Source organism: Sinocyclocheilus grahami, unplaced genomic scaffold (assembly GCF_001515645.1).
Source record: "Sinocyclocheilus grahami isolate Dianchi unplaced genomic scaffold, SAMN03320097.WGS_v1.1 scaffold304.1, whole genome shotgun sequence".
Lineage (NCBI taxonomy): Eukaryota > Metazoa > Chordata > Actinopteri > Cypriniformes > Cyprinidae > Sinocyclocheilus > Sinocyclocheilus grahami.
This window is the reverse complement of record NW_015505483.1, coordinates 869,372-883,041: the sequence shown is the minus strand read 5'-3', so window position 1 is coordinate 883,041 and position 13,670 is coordinate 869,372. Positions and strand designations below refer to the sequence as shown.

The following is a 13,670-nucleotide window of genomic DNA, read 5'->3' as shown; positions in this document are numbered from 1 at the left end:
CATGTGGATTTACACAAACTGAGAAAGTCAAAAAGTGTTACTTTGTGCCCCGCTCTCCCCTACCTCTGTAAATAAATACAATATAAATTCACGTCTCACGCACTTTAATGCCCTTTGAATGTAACGTGTACGTTCCCTTGGAACTGGAATCATGGCGGAATTTCATGTGAAGTCCACTTCGCAGGGCACTTACGGTCGAATAAGACAATGCGTAAATACTGCCTGAACAAGAGACCTCCTTACTGAAGGGAAAGTGTTGACTGATGTCACTATCTCGCGAACGTGCCGGCGGATCTCCACCAAATTCGGGGGATCTCTTCAGCTCGAGGAGCCTTCTCGAACGCCACCCTCCGCGCGTCGGTAGCCCCCCGGGATCGCTAGATCGGTCGGTGCCGGGCCGCGAATTTAACCACCCGTAACTCCCGAACCCCGGGGGCTATCCACGTGGGGGTGGTCTCATTCGAAAAACGTACACTTGATTTGCGTTCGAGAGGTTCCTTGAGCTGAAGAGATCCCCCAAATTTGGTGCGGATTCACCGCGCCGTTACGGAGATATGGCCGTTCAAAGTTTCAATGGTTTTCCATTGACTTAAGCTTTAAAGCGTTTCATCCAGGTCACCAGTAACAAACAATGGAGCGCACTCTGCTGGACAAACTAAGTAATTACACCATTTCAAGTATTTTATCTGCATTATATGTTCTGTAAAAAAAAAATTCATATCGGCGGCATATTCGCCAATACTGATATATCGGCGACAGGCTCATATCGGCCGATAATATCGGCAAAACGATATATCAGTCAGGCTCTATTAAAAATTGTCTTTGATCTTTCAAGCTGTTTAATGCCACTCAGCGGGTATTGCATTGCTTCAGTCCAAAAGCAGTTAAATAAAATGCGCCCATCCATAAAAAAAAGTGTCTCACGCGATGTAATTTACACTATTTACTTTAATTAATTTTAATGAGAAACAGGTGAATAAAGACTGACAGTCAGACATGTAAAGCATTTTTGCTCGTTTATGTGGGCCGTCCCAAGCATGGTTGCAATGTGTTCATTGTCAAACTCCAAAATCAGATTATTTTTCATTCTTAAACGCCATTATTTTATTTGAAAAAAAATATATATATATATATTTATATTTATTAACAAAATATTTTAGTTTGTCTTGTATATTTTTTTCATTCGATCAGATAAGATTTTAAGCTGTCATATGGTCAAGTTACAACGTGCCCCTCAGATGTTACAATGTGTTCCACCTACGGGGCATGTTGTCACATTTCACTTCCATTTTTTGAGGGTAAATAAAGAAAAACGTATACACTGTAATTATGAAACAAAGCGACATATTTGTAGTAGACAAGTGTAAAATTACTGTGGATAAAAATATATATATATTCTGAACCACATGTGGATTTACACAAACTGAGAAAGTCAAAAAGTGTTACTTTGTGCCCCGCTCTCCCCTACCTCTGTAAATAAATACAATATAAATTCACGTCTCACGCACTTTAATGCCCTTTGAATGTAACGTGTACGTTCCCTTGGAACTGGAATCATGGCGGAATTTCATGTGAAGTCCACTTCGCAGGGCACTTACGGTCGAATAAGACAATGCGTAAATACTGCCTGAACAAGAGACCTCCTTACTGAAGGGAAAGTGTTGACTGATGTCACTATCTCGCGAACGTGCCGGCGGCAAATTCGGAAATTCGGGGGATCTCTTCAGCTCGAGGAGCCTTCTCGAACGCCACCCTCCGCGCGTCGGTAGCCCCCCGAGATCGGTCGATCGGTCGGTGCCGGGCCGCGAATTTAACCACCCGTAACTCCCGAACCCCGGGGGCTATCCACGTGGGGGTGGTCTCATTCGAAAAACGTACACTTGATTTGCGTTCGAGAGGTTCCTTGAGCTGAAGAGATCCCCCAAATTTGGTGCGGATTCACCGCGCCGTTACGGAGATATGGCCGTTCAAAGTTTCAATGGTTTTCCATTGACTTAAGCTTTAAAGCGTTTCATCCAGGTCACCAGTAACAAACAATGGAGCGCACTCTGCTGGACAAACTAAGTAATTACACCATTTCAAGTATTTTATCTGCATTATATGTTCTGTAAAAAAAAAATTCATATCGGCGGCATATTCGCCAATACTGATATATCGGCGACAGGCTCATATCGGCCGATAATATCGGCAAAACGATATATCAGTCAGGCTCTATTAAAAATTGTCTTTGATCTTTCAAGCTGTTTAATGCCACTCAGCGGGGATTGCATTGCTTCAGTCCAAAAGCAGTTAAATAAAATGCGCCCATCCATAAAAAAAAGTGTCTCACACGGCTCTGGGGGGTGAACAAAGGCCTCCTGTAGCGAATCGATACGTTTTTGTAAGAAAATGTAGCTTGTGCCAACAGTCCTACACGGAAGCAGTTCCGGTGACGTACGAGTTCAGCGTTGCGCATGCGTCCATGAGTCTTTACAAATCCTCGTAATTACTACGTAATTAGTGACCGTTGTTTTGTTTTGATATCTTCCCTGCGCTTCTGCGTTTGTCACTTCTGAGCGGCGCATGCGCATAGCTGACCTCATACGTCATCTGCCCGGAGCTGCTTCTGTGTACAACAGTGAGCGCAAGCTAGATTAAATTGATTATTACGTTTTGAATATGGCTATTTTTCTTACAAAAATGCATCGATTCGCTACAGGAGGACTTTGTTCACCCCCCGGAGCCGTGTGAGACACTTTTTTTTATGGATGGGCGCTTTTTATTTCACTTCTTTTGGACTGAAGCAATGCAAAACCCACTGACTGCAATGATAGAGCTTGGAATAGCCAGGACAATTTTTTTATATAACTCCGACTGGATTCGTCTGAAAGAAGAAAGTCATATACACCTAGGATGCTCTCGGGGGTGAGTAAAACACAGCCTAATCTTCATTTTTGGGTGAACTAACCCTTTAATGCATCTTTGCTGATATATATATATCTATATATCATTAGTCTGAATTATTAACTGTTCCCCTGGGTTTTTAACTTCTGATCTGTAATGTGTGGCTTTTTATTTCAATCTTACTGCCAGGATTAAGTGTTCTTGTACAAGGCTAGTCTCAGACGACCACCCGAAGTCCATTCACTGGCTGCATATATTGCACTCAAAAACTGGCTTCTGCGAAAAACAAATTAATGCAATGAATGCATTTAATCACTGGATTTGTGGGGTTACGGTCAATAAAACTGTAAAAAGCTGTCTAGTTTAGCAAGTAGACTTGATAAACGCCAGCAGAAACTCTGAATAAGCTGCAGTGTGTTCTGGCTACAGGAGGGGAAGTGCTTAGCAAAGTGGTCTTGTTAACGGTAGCAAAAGTTGGACTGTGTCTCTTTGGCATCTGAGGCTGTTGATTGGTCAGACGAGAACGACTCCAATCACTTGAGTCTGGGTTCTTCTCAGCTGCATACAGCAGGTGTTGTTTTGGGGAGCAGATCTGGGCTTGATTAGGCCTTCTGATTGTGTACGGCTGAGGAGGGAGATCCAGTGGGTGAGTCTCTGGGACCTGTGAAGACATAAATGAGGTGATTTGGAAGAACTGCACTAATTGAACAATTCTTGCTTTTTAATATATCATTAGAAAATCATTCACATCTGGCCTTCAGGCCAGATTGCTTTTTTTGCTTTTGTGTTTTAGATTCTTGTAGCTCGTGGTTGTCTTATGTTCCATCTACCTGTACGTGGTAATTTTTACAGTGTTCAGACGGAATGAGATTAGGAATTCCAACGGTGTTTCATTATGTTAAACTGCTGGAAATACTTCAGGCTAGTAACAAACGAAATCAAAAATAGATGTACTCTTGTAAAGACAAGTCAAGGCAAAGTCAGTGTGTCTAGTGGTGGGCCGGGACCCAAAAATGGGTTGCAAGTCTGTTTTGATGGGGTTGTGTAAAAAGTGTAAATTATATTTAAATGTAATATTAATTATAATCATAATATAATTAAATGATTATAAGCATAATCATTATATAATTAAATAAAATTGGGTCTGTTGTGAAAGCAGGGGGGAAAACGATTCAAAATGTCAATGCTAAAACTGTAATATTGCATTATAACTAAATGTAGTAATAATTTTATTTAATTATGATAAAGGTCCTCTGTTGTGTTTGCGTACAAAAGGGGGAGAAATAATGTGAAATGCCAATTCAAAAAAGTTATGAAATAATTATAATTAATTTAATTAATTTTAGTAATTATTAATTACGATAAAAATAAGTCACAGTTTTGATGGGACTGCATACAACAAGTGGAGAAAACAATGCAAAATGGTGATAATATAATGAAATAATTATAAATACATGTAATAATAATTTAATGAACTACTGTATAATTATTATAATAAAATGGGCAACTGGTCTGTTCTGGCAGGGTTGCGTTCAGGGTTGCAAAATGCCAATAAAAAAGTTATAAAATAATTATATTATTATAAAATGTAAGAATAATTAAATGAATTTTAATGAATTATGATAGAAATTGGATGCAGGTCTGTTTTGATGGGGTTGCGTACAGCAGCGGGAAAAGAACACAAAATGCCAGTAATTAAATTATAAAATAATTATAATTCATGTAATAAGAATTAAATGAATTATAGCTATTATATTAAAAATGGGCCACATGTTTGTTTTGATGGGGTTGTATACAGCAGAGGAAAATAAATGCATATAAAACATTCTAATATATATATTGATATTATGATTGAATTCAATAATAAGTAAATCAGTTATAACTAAATATAATTCAAATAATAACTTTGCTAAGTAAATAGGCTTATCAACGTTACTTCTCATACCTTTTATTGTTGCGTGTCCAATCTAACTAATTTTTCCATCTTCCATTCTCATTCTAACGTTATCTGCATACAGTACTGTTGGGTCTATGCAGTTTATAGCAATATTAATAAATGACAATGCTGATTATTGTTACATTCTTTTTAACAGTCTGTGTAAGGTTGCCACTTGGTGCCCAATATAAAATCTGGACACTAATGTGAGGTGTGTGTGTGTGTGTTTGTTCCTGCAGGTGGAACGTGGTGGGCATCCAGGGCTCTCTGATGAGCTACTTCACTGAGCCCATCTACTTCTCCAGCATCATCCTGGGCAGCCTGTATCATGCTGATCATCTCTCCAGAGCCATGTACCAGCGGATCGCTGACATCGAAGACCTGCCCCAGCAATTCTCCCTCAACCGCCCCCTGCTCAGCGGTAAGACAACATCACACCGGCTTGCATTTCCTCTCCCAAATCATTGAAAATGGCACCCATGTCAAATTGTATTACCATTTACTAGACGGACAGTTTCCCCCACTTGCCTTCAATTTCCTTGTGGTTTGATGAATTACTGGAATTTAGATGGGCCTGCTCTCCACCGCCAGCCTGTTTCAGTAATTCATACCGTGCCTCAAATCCCCTGAGATTCCCCTGCTGATTTCGCTCATTCTCTCTCTCTTTTTTCTTTTTTGTAAAGAGGAAGCTGGAAAATAATCCCACACAGCCTATAGCAGGGTTGGGAAATGCCCGTATGGCTAGACGTATGATTATTTATTTATTTTTATTAATTTTTTTTTTTTTACCTCTGCTCGATGTATGATCAATAATGAAAAAAATCCCTTAATGTACAATAATTTCAGAATTTTATGACAATTCAAATGATGGTAGTTGTAGTCATAGGGCTTCTATATTCATACACGAAATCGGCTCATTACAGACACTCTAAATGCGCTCGTGCACACCTCAGAGTGTGTTAAGAATGCAGGAGGGTGCCCTGCTTTTAAGCCAAGGAGCACTACACTCTTAAAAATAAAGGTGCTTCGAAAGGTTCTTCAAGCGATGCCATAAAAGAACCATTTTTGGTTCCACAAAGAACCATTCCGTCAAAGGTTCTTTAAAGAACCATCTCTTTCTTACCTTTTTATAATCTGAAGAACCTTCTTTCGCCACAAAGAACCTTTTGTGAAACAGTAAGGTTCTTCAAATGTTAAAGGTTCTTTATGGAACCATTTAGACAAAAAGGTTCTTCTATGGCATCGTGAAGCACCTTTATTTTTAAGAGTGTATGTTGCGGTCCATGACGGCAAGAACCTCTTCAACATCTGGCAACACACAGGCTTCTGATGACAGTGACTCAGAGGTGGAGTTAACACCGTCGCGCCGCGCAGCAACAGCTAAAGTCTGTCTACACTGGACGCTACAAAGCGAATGTTAAAAAACATTTTAATACGTCATAAATAGAACGAGGCATCAGTTTATTGTTGGGGATCCAGTGCAGACAGAGTCACTGATTATAATGGGTTCAATAGTAGGCTATTTTGTCGCACCGCTCATGTCCAGTGTAGACACGGTACGCCTAGTTATCTATTGTGGTTATTTGCAGGTCATGCAAGTTGTTGGTCTAGATAAAAAGCTGTATTCTGTATGTTTGACTCGTGTGCGATAATTTTCTTCCAAATACGATAATTTTGAGCTTCTGGTACGATACTTGTACATTTCTAATCTGGCAACACTGGGAAAAGCTTGTCAAAGTGTAAAGTGGTTAAACAACAGTCAAGCTGCTTTTTTGGTCAAGTAGTTAAGTCAAGTAAGCTTTATTATATAGCGCTTTATACTGTACGATACATATTGTTTTAAATCATCAAATATGAGACAGACAAATATTGTAATTATTCAGTTAAATTCATTGTTGATTCAGTTCATTCAATAATGGTCAATGTAGCAAAATTCATCAATTATGCAGTCAGTTGGATAATTTTATTGAGTAATAAGTGTATTTTAAAGTTGTTAGAAAAACTACTAGTAGCTTGCCTAACAAAAACCTAACTCTAATAAAAACTAACCAAAAGACGCTCAAAGAGGCAGTATCGTTTAAATGCATAACTATCATATTTAATAGTTTTGAATTTAATACATACATATATATATATATATATATATATATATATATATATATATATATATATATTATACACGCATACTACAAAACAGAAAAATTACCTAAGTGTTTGTGCTCTAAATGAATCAGAATTTCCCACTTTAATTTTTGAAAGTTTAGTTTTAACTTTTTTCTGTCCAGTCAATGTGCAAACAGTAGTTCTTATTAAAAAAACGACACTATTAGAGCTTCTTTACAGCAAAATTTTAATTTGTCTCCTATTTGATGATTGTTTTTTTCCCTGTTCATCATTGTAAAGCTGCTTTGAAACAATCTGTATTATAGATAAATGTCGCAATATATATAAAGATGACTTGACAGTTTTTTCAAAAAGCTGAGCTATTGTTATGCTACTGAAATATGATGTTTAAGTTAGTAGCGTTTCTACTTTTATGTAGTTTATACCCAGCACTAGGTTTAAGTGGACACCGGTTCCTGATTAAAGACTCGCTTGAGTTTCAAAATGTCTTAGGGAGACATTGGCTGCTTTTGGAGAAGTATATACGATGAATTGAGTACATATCCTTTCTTACTCTGTGCCTCAAGTGAAACACCCAACACTGCTTTTGCACTGGGTTACATCAGATTCCCAGCAGAACTAGCTTTTAATAGCTCACTGCTGAAAATCTTCATTTGATGATGTGTCGTGGGAGGTTGAGGCATAGCGTACTCGACCTGAGCTCAAAGAACAACCCTTCTGCATTTGTCAACTCTTTTTGTTCTTGTCGTCTTGGTCTGCAGGTAAAGAGGTAATGTATAGTGCAGTGAGCCATTTATGCTTTACCTAAATATTCTTGAAATATTACATAATAGTATATTATTTAATAGATTTTAAACTTAAGAATATAAATATGAATGAATAATGGCATGCATCCTTCAAGTGTTTTTCAAATAATTTCCGTTGCTTCAGCTTTTTCCAAGTAATTATTTAGTCAATATAAATTCAGTAGTTTCTGCTATCTAGTTTGTTTCCGGTTTAGTCTGTTCTTTAACATTTTTCTGTGCTCTTTTTAAGTTCACGTGCAAGACTTGTAAAGCAGCATTAGTCATCAGACTATCTGTTGAAGGTCTTATACTGAATACACAACCTTGAGCACATTGTTTTATCTGTGTTCTTTCATTAAAAACAGAAGCCTTGAAACGAATTTCTTCTTATTTGATTAAGAAATATCTTGATATCAAGTCATCTGCATAAAAAGGGCCACACTGGATGTTTTATTCATGCAGAAAAGTAAACGCACCCAGGCTGTTTCTGGGTGTGATTTTCTACTATGTTTAGTGTGTTTGTGTGTTTGCAGGAATCAGTAACGCCGAGGCCCGGCAGCCGGGAAAGGCTCCTAACTTCAGTGTGAACTGGACGGTGGGAGATCAGGCTCTAGAAATCATTAACGCCACCACAGGCAAGGATGACATGGGCAGAGCCTCACGTCTCTGTAAGCATGCCCTATACAGCCGCTGGGTGCGACTACACTCTAAGGTACCGCTATCACAGATTCACTTTCAACCTTACTTCAGGACTTGGCTTAAGAAAAGTAAAGATATTATTTGTGTGTGCGTGCGTGCGTGCGTTAGGGATGTTCATTTTAACCGGTTAACCATTAACCGACCGTGAAGAATTTTTACCGATTAATACAATCAGTTAAACGGTTTAAAAAGTCATTTATTTTTATTTATTTTTTTAAGTAATTGATCAAAATATTTAAAAAGGTTGCCGCATGGTTGAAATACGCTATGCGTATAAAAAATTCGTTTTTTGTAGAGGAAAAAAAAAAACATAAGTCGCATTTTATTATTTCATTCAGAAATAGGCCTAATGCTGACACGAAATGTTTACAAACATTATAATAAACACTGTAAACATAGCTAGGCTATTTTAGTTCTCCTCACTCTACAACAAATCCTTTCAATTAACAGTATTTAGAAAAGAACGAGAATTAAAAATATAAGAAGCCATAGCAATATAAACGACAAGCCAAAACAAATTAATTTAGGCTAAAACGAAACAGAAACCAACGTTGTGTCTCTCATTCCACACAAAATCAAATGTTTCTGTATTCGCAATGTATTTGAATGCCAAAATATTATTTATGTATTTCACTCGCGTTCCAATATCCACGTAAAACAAAATGGTTTGCATAACATCACAGTGGTACTGTGATAACACTTAACGCAAGTGAAACACCCAACACTGCTTTTGCACTGGGTTACATCAGATTCCCAGCAGAACTAGCTTTTAATAGCTCACTGCTGAAAATCTTCATTTGATGATGTGTCGTGGGAGGTTGAGGCATAGCGTACTCGACCTGAGCTCAAAGAACAACCCTTCTGCATTTGTCAACTCTTTTTGTTCTTGTCGTCTTGGTCTGCAGGTAAAGAGGTAATGTATAGTGCAGTGAGCCATTTATGCTTTACCTAAATATTCTTGAAATATTACATAATAGTATATTATTTAATAGATTTTAAACTTAAGAATATAAATATGAATGAATAATGGCATGCATCCTTCAAGTGTTTTTCAAATAATTTCCGTTGCTTCAGCTTTTTCCAAGTAATTATTTAGTCAATATAAATTCAGTAGTTTCTGCTATCTAGTTTGTTTCCGGTTTAGTCTGTTCTTTAACATTTTTCTGTGCTCTTTTTAAGTTCACGTGCAAGACTTGTAAAGCAGCATTAGTCATCAGACTATCTGTTGAAGGTCTTATACTGAATACACAACCTTGAGCACATTGTTTTATCTGTGTTCTTTCATTAAAAACAGAAGCCTTGAAACGAATTTCTTCTTATTTGATTAAGAAATATCTTGATATCAAGTCATCTGCATAAAAAGGGCCACACTGGATGTTTTATTCATGCAGAAAAGTAAACGCACCCAGGCTGTTTCTGGGTGTGATTTTCTACTATGTTTAGTGTGTTTGTGTGTTTGCAGGAATCAGTAACGCTGAGGCCCGGCAGCCGGGAAAGGCTCCTAACTTCAGTGTGAACTGGACGGTGGGAGATCAGGCTCTAGAAATCATTAACGCCACCACAGGCAAGGATGACATGGGCAGAGCCTCACGTCTCTGTAAGCATGCCCTATTGGGTGCGAGGGTGCGACTACACTCTAAGGTACCGCTATCACAGATTCACTTTCAACCTTACTTCAGGACTTGGCTTAAAAGATATTATGATATTATTTGTGTGTGCGTGCGTGCGTGCGTTAGGGATGTTCATTTTAACCGGTTAACCATTAACCGACCGTGAAGAATTTTTACCGATTAATACAATCAGTTAAACGGTTTAAAAAGTCATTTATTTTTATTTATTTTTTTAAGTAATTGATCAAAATATTTAAAAAGGTTGCCGCATGGTTGAAATACGCTATGCGTATAAAAAATTCGTTTTTTTTAGAGGAAAAAAAAAAACATAAGTCGCATTTTATTATTTCATTCAGAAATAGGCCTAATGCTGACACGAAATGTTTACAAACATTATAATAAACACTGTAAACATAGCTAGGCTATTTTAGTTCTCCTCACTCTACAACAAATCCTTTCAATTAACAGTATTTAGAAAAGAACGAGAATTAAAAATATAAGAAGCCATAGCAATATAAACGACAAGCCAAAACAAATTAATTTAGGCTAAAACGAAACAGAAACCAACGTTGTGTCTCTCATTCCACACAAAATCAAATGTTTCTGTATTCGCAATGTATTTGAATGCCAAAATATTATTTATGTATTTCACTCGCGTTCCAATATCCACGTAAAACAAAATGGTTTGCATAACATCACAGTGGTACTGTGATAACACTTAACGGCACAGATTTTACTACATTTTTTTTGTTGTTTCCCTTTGCAAAATAAATATCCCTAGTGTGTATGTGTATATACGTACTGTATATACAGAGTTCTGGCATGAAACTCTAGATGGCGCAGTCCGATAGGTCCAACTCAATCTGACCTAATGACATCATTATCACATGGCACAGCTGATTGGTTCTCTCCTGTATTGGTAGCCAATGAGCTCGCTGCTCAGCATTCAAATATATGACTAGGGCTTACCGTAGCAGTTGCAACGTGCTTCAGAAACCCTCCACCTTCCCCAGCTCCACCTGTATAGATCTGCTATGAGGTGATTCATGTATGCTTTATGGGTGTTATTTCATGTATATTTGCTGCAGCAATATTTCTTACATGCTCACAGCAGCATGTCGTGGATGTATTGCTGCAGCGTAGCAAATTACATTTGCAAAAATATGCTTATATATATATATATATATATATATATATATAGTGAGTGTGTGTGTGTGTATATATATATATATATATATATTGTATTTTCCAGAAAATTGCATTGTTGACAGAACAAAACACAAAAATGTTGCATCAGTTGCATTGCAAAGTTTACAAAAAAATATAAAACATTTGCAAACATTCTAAATGCTATAAACATGTTTATTAGTTCCCCTCACTCCTCAACAAATCCTTTACATTTAGCAATGTTCAGAACAGAACATGAATCAAGAATATAACTATAAATATATTTTGTATTGTATTATTATATTTATACGTATTATACTTTCAACCTTTGAAATGTGAAGCATGCAGTATTGTTGTTTGCTATTATAGTCTACGTATTGCATGATATGTATTATATTACAAAATAATGCAAAAACAAATAATTTTTTTTGTATCTGCAGCTTTCGTCAACTCTCCGAATCAAAGTGCCCAAGCCCAGCTCGTACCACGAAGCCAAACAAGCAGCGGTGGAGTACCATACGGCCAAGCAAACGCTCATCAAGGCCTTTCACAAAGCGGGTCTGGGCGCCTGGGTGAAAAAACCCATAGAACAGGACCAGTTCTCGCTGAACTCTTGAAAAGGGAACATAAAAAGACCAGGACATGACAACAACCAGCTGTTAATACTTCACTTGATGTGTTGCGATGTGTGTGTGTGTGTGTGTGTGTGTGTGTGTGATGCTGTTTGTTCTCAGACAAACCAAGAGCCCTTTAGTGTCTGTCATTTTGCTGTCTTTGTGTGAATCATGACTCTGCCTTTTTAATTTGTAATGTAGAATCAGATTTTCATCTAACATATGTTTGTTTTGAAGTTAGCGGCATTAGCCCTCAGCAGATAACAGGACGTAATGTCATTTGTAACTGGAAAAATGTTGGGGTTTTTTTGAGAGAGAGGGTTGTTCTGAAAAAACCTCGATGCCGTAAACGTGCACGTTACTTGGCTTCAGGTCGACCACACCGCTGTGCACGGGTCTGAAGGTTTCCTGGTCCAGCCTACCCAAATGCTGGCTCACCTTTTGAGCATGGTTCTCCTTGATATGCAAAACATAAGCATATTTATATTTTTTATTCCGTTCCCTCTGGATTTTAGAAGGGGAAGAAATTCTATCACATAGATCAAAACTATACAGCATGGTCCCTTTAGATAGACAAACTTATTTTGTCAGGACTTTAGTGTAGAATTAGCGTACGCCGTCTTTTTAGTAAAATAGATTTCAGATTTTAATTTGACCTCGGAGGGAAACTTGAATTTTTGCATATGGTTCCTAGGTAAGCTGTATTCCCAAACAGTGATTTGAATTGGAAAATGGAGTAGTCTTATGGATGCAACCAAAGTGCATTGATGTTATTAAACGATGTGTCGTGGCTGTTGAGATTTCTCAGAGGTCTTAAATGCATGTGCGAATTACATAAGGCTCAAAGAAAGCCCTTTATTCTGGGTTTAATACTTTACTGGCCTATAATGGACCATTTTAGAAGCCCTACTTTTAGGTGTCTACATTGTATTGACTTTAAGCTGCATGGAGTCCATCGGATCACTCCGATCACCAAACAGCAGATTTCCCAGTGAACCTGATCTGCTAATGTGATCGAGTTACACATATGTTAAAGGAATAGTTCATCCAATTATGAAAATTTGTTCCAAGATTTCTGGATGAGCTCTTCCTTCAACATTCATGCTGCATTTAGTCACTGCAGGTTTGAGAGCAGGGCATTGTGGGAGTTTTTCAAGATGGCAGAATGGTCTGTAAAATGCACGTTTATTATTGACAAAAGCCATCTCTGCATGTGGAAGCGAGGGTTTGCAGAGGCGACTCTGACTTTCACTTTATCCTTGCGACTTGTTTGAGGATTTTTTTGATTTCCTGCATAGACCTGAATGCCTACATTCCTCCTCAGAGACGCTTCTGTAAGACTGAATTCAGCTGTGTCCTTGAGGATGAGGTTTCCCCTCTGCAGACTTGTGCTGTAGGTCTGAGCCAGGAGCTTAGGTGCTCTTTGATTTATGACTTATCCAGTGCAGAATGTTTGACTGGTAAGGTTATTGAGAGCTGAGAAGCAGAAGTATTTCTATACCGATCATTCATTTTTAAAGTTTGGCTTTGGTGGTTTTCAGATTCCAGGAGTGTTGCTGTATAATATAAACTCCTGATGGGATTTATTACATTTCAGTCATAATTTTACACTTAAAAACTAAAGATACAAGGCTGCATTAGTATTTAAAGGAGTAGTTGACCCAGAAATGAAAATTCTGTGATTCACTCACCCTCAGACCTTTATGCTGTAAGTCGAGCTCAGAAACGACAAAACATCACCATAAAACCAGCATAACATTACTCTGTATGACTTGAGCATTATATGTTAGATCTTGGGAAACTTTTTATCAGAGAAATTGACTGAAATATATAAGGAATTTTGCACTAGAAT

General features: G+C 37.7%; 1 protein-coding gene across 1 annotated transcript in view; it reads left to right on the top strand.

The window, feature by feature from the left end:
* LOC107601361 (double-stranded RNA-specific editase 1-like) overlaps positions 1 to 13,436 on the top strand; it is a 133,402-nt gene extending 119,966 nt beyond the window's left edge. The window contains exons 9-11 of the mRNA XM_016293524.1: positions 5,059 to 5,240; positions 8,262 to 8,440; positions 11,645 to 13,436. Coding sequence (XP_016149010.1) covers positions 5,059 to 5,240; positions 8,262 to 8,440; positions 11,645 to 11,821 — 538 coding nt within the window. The 3' untranslated portion in view covers positions 11,822 to 13,436. The remainder of the gene's footprint in view (positions 1 to 5,058; positions 5,241 to 8,261; positions 8,441 to 11,644) is intronic.
* The last annotated feature ends 234 nt before the right edge of the window (positions 13,437 to 13,670 follow it).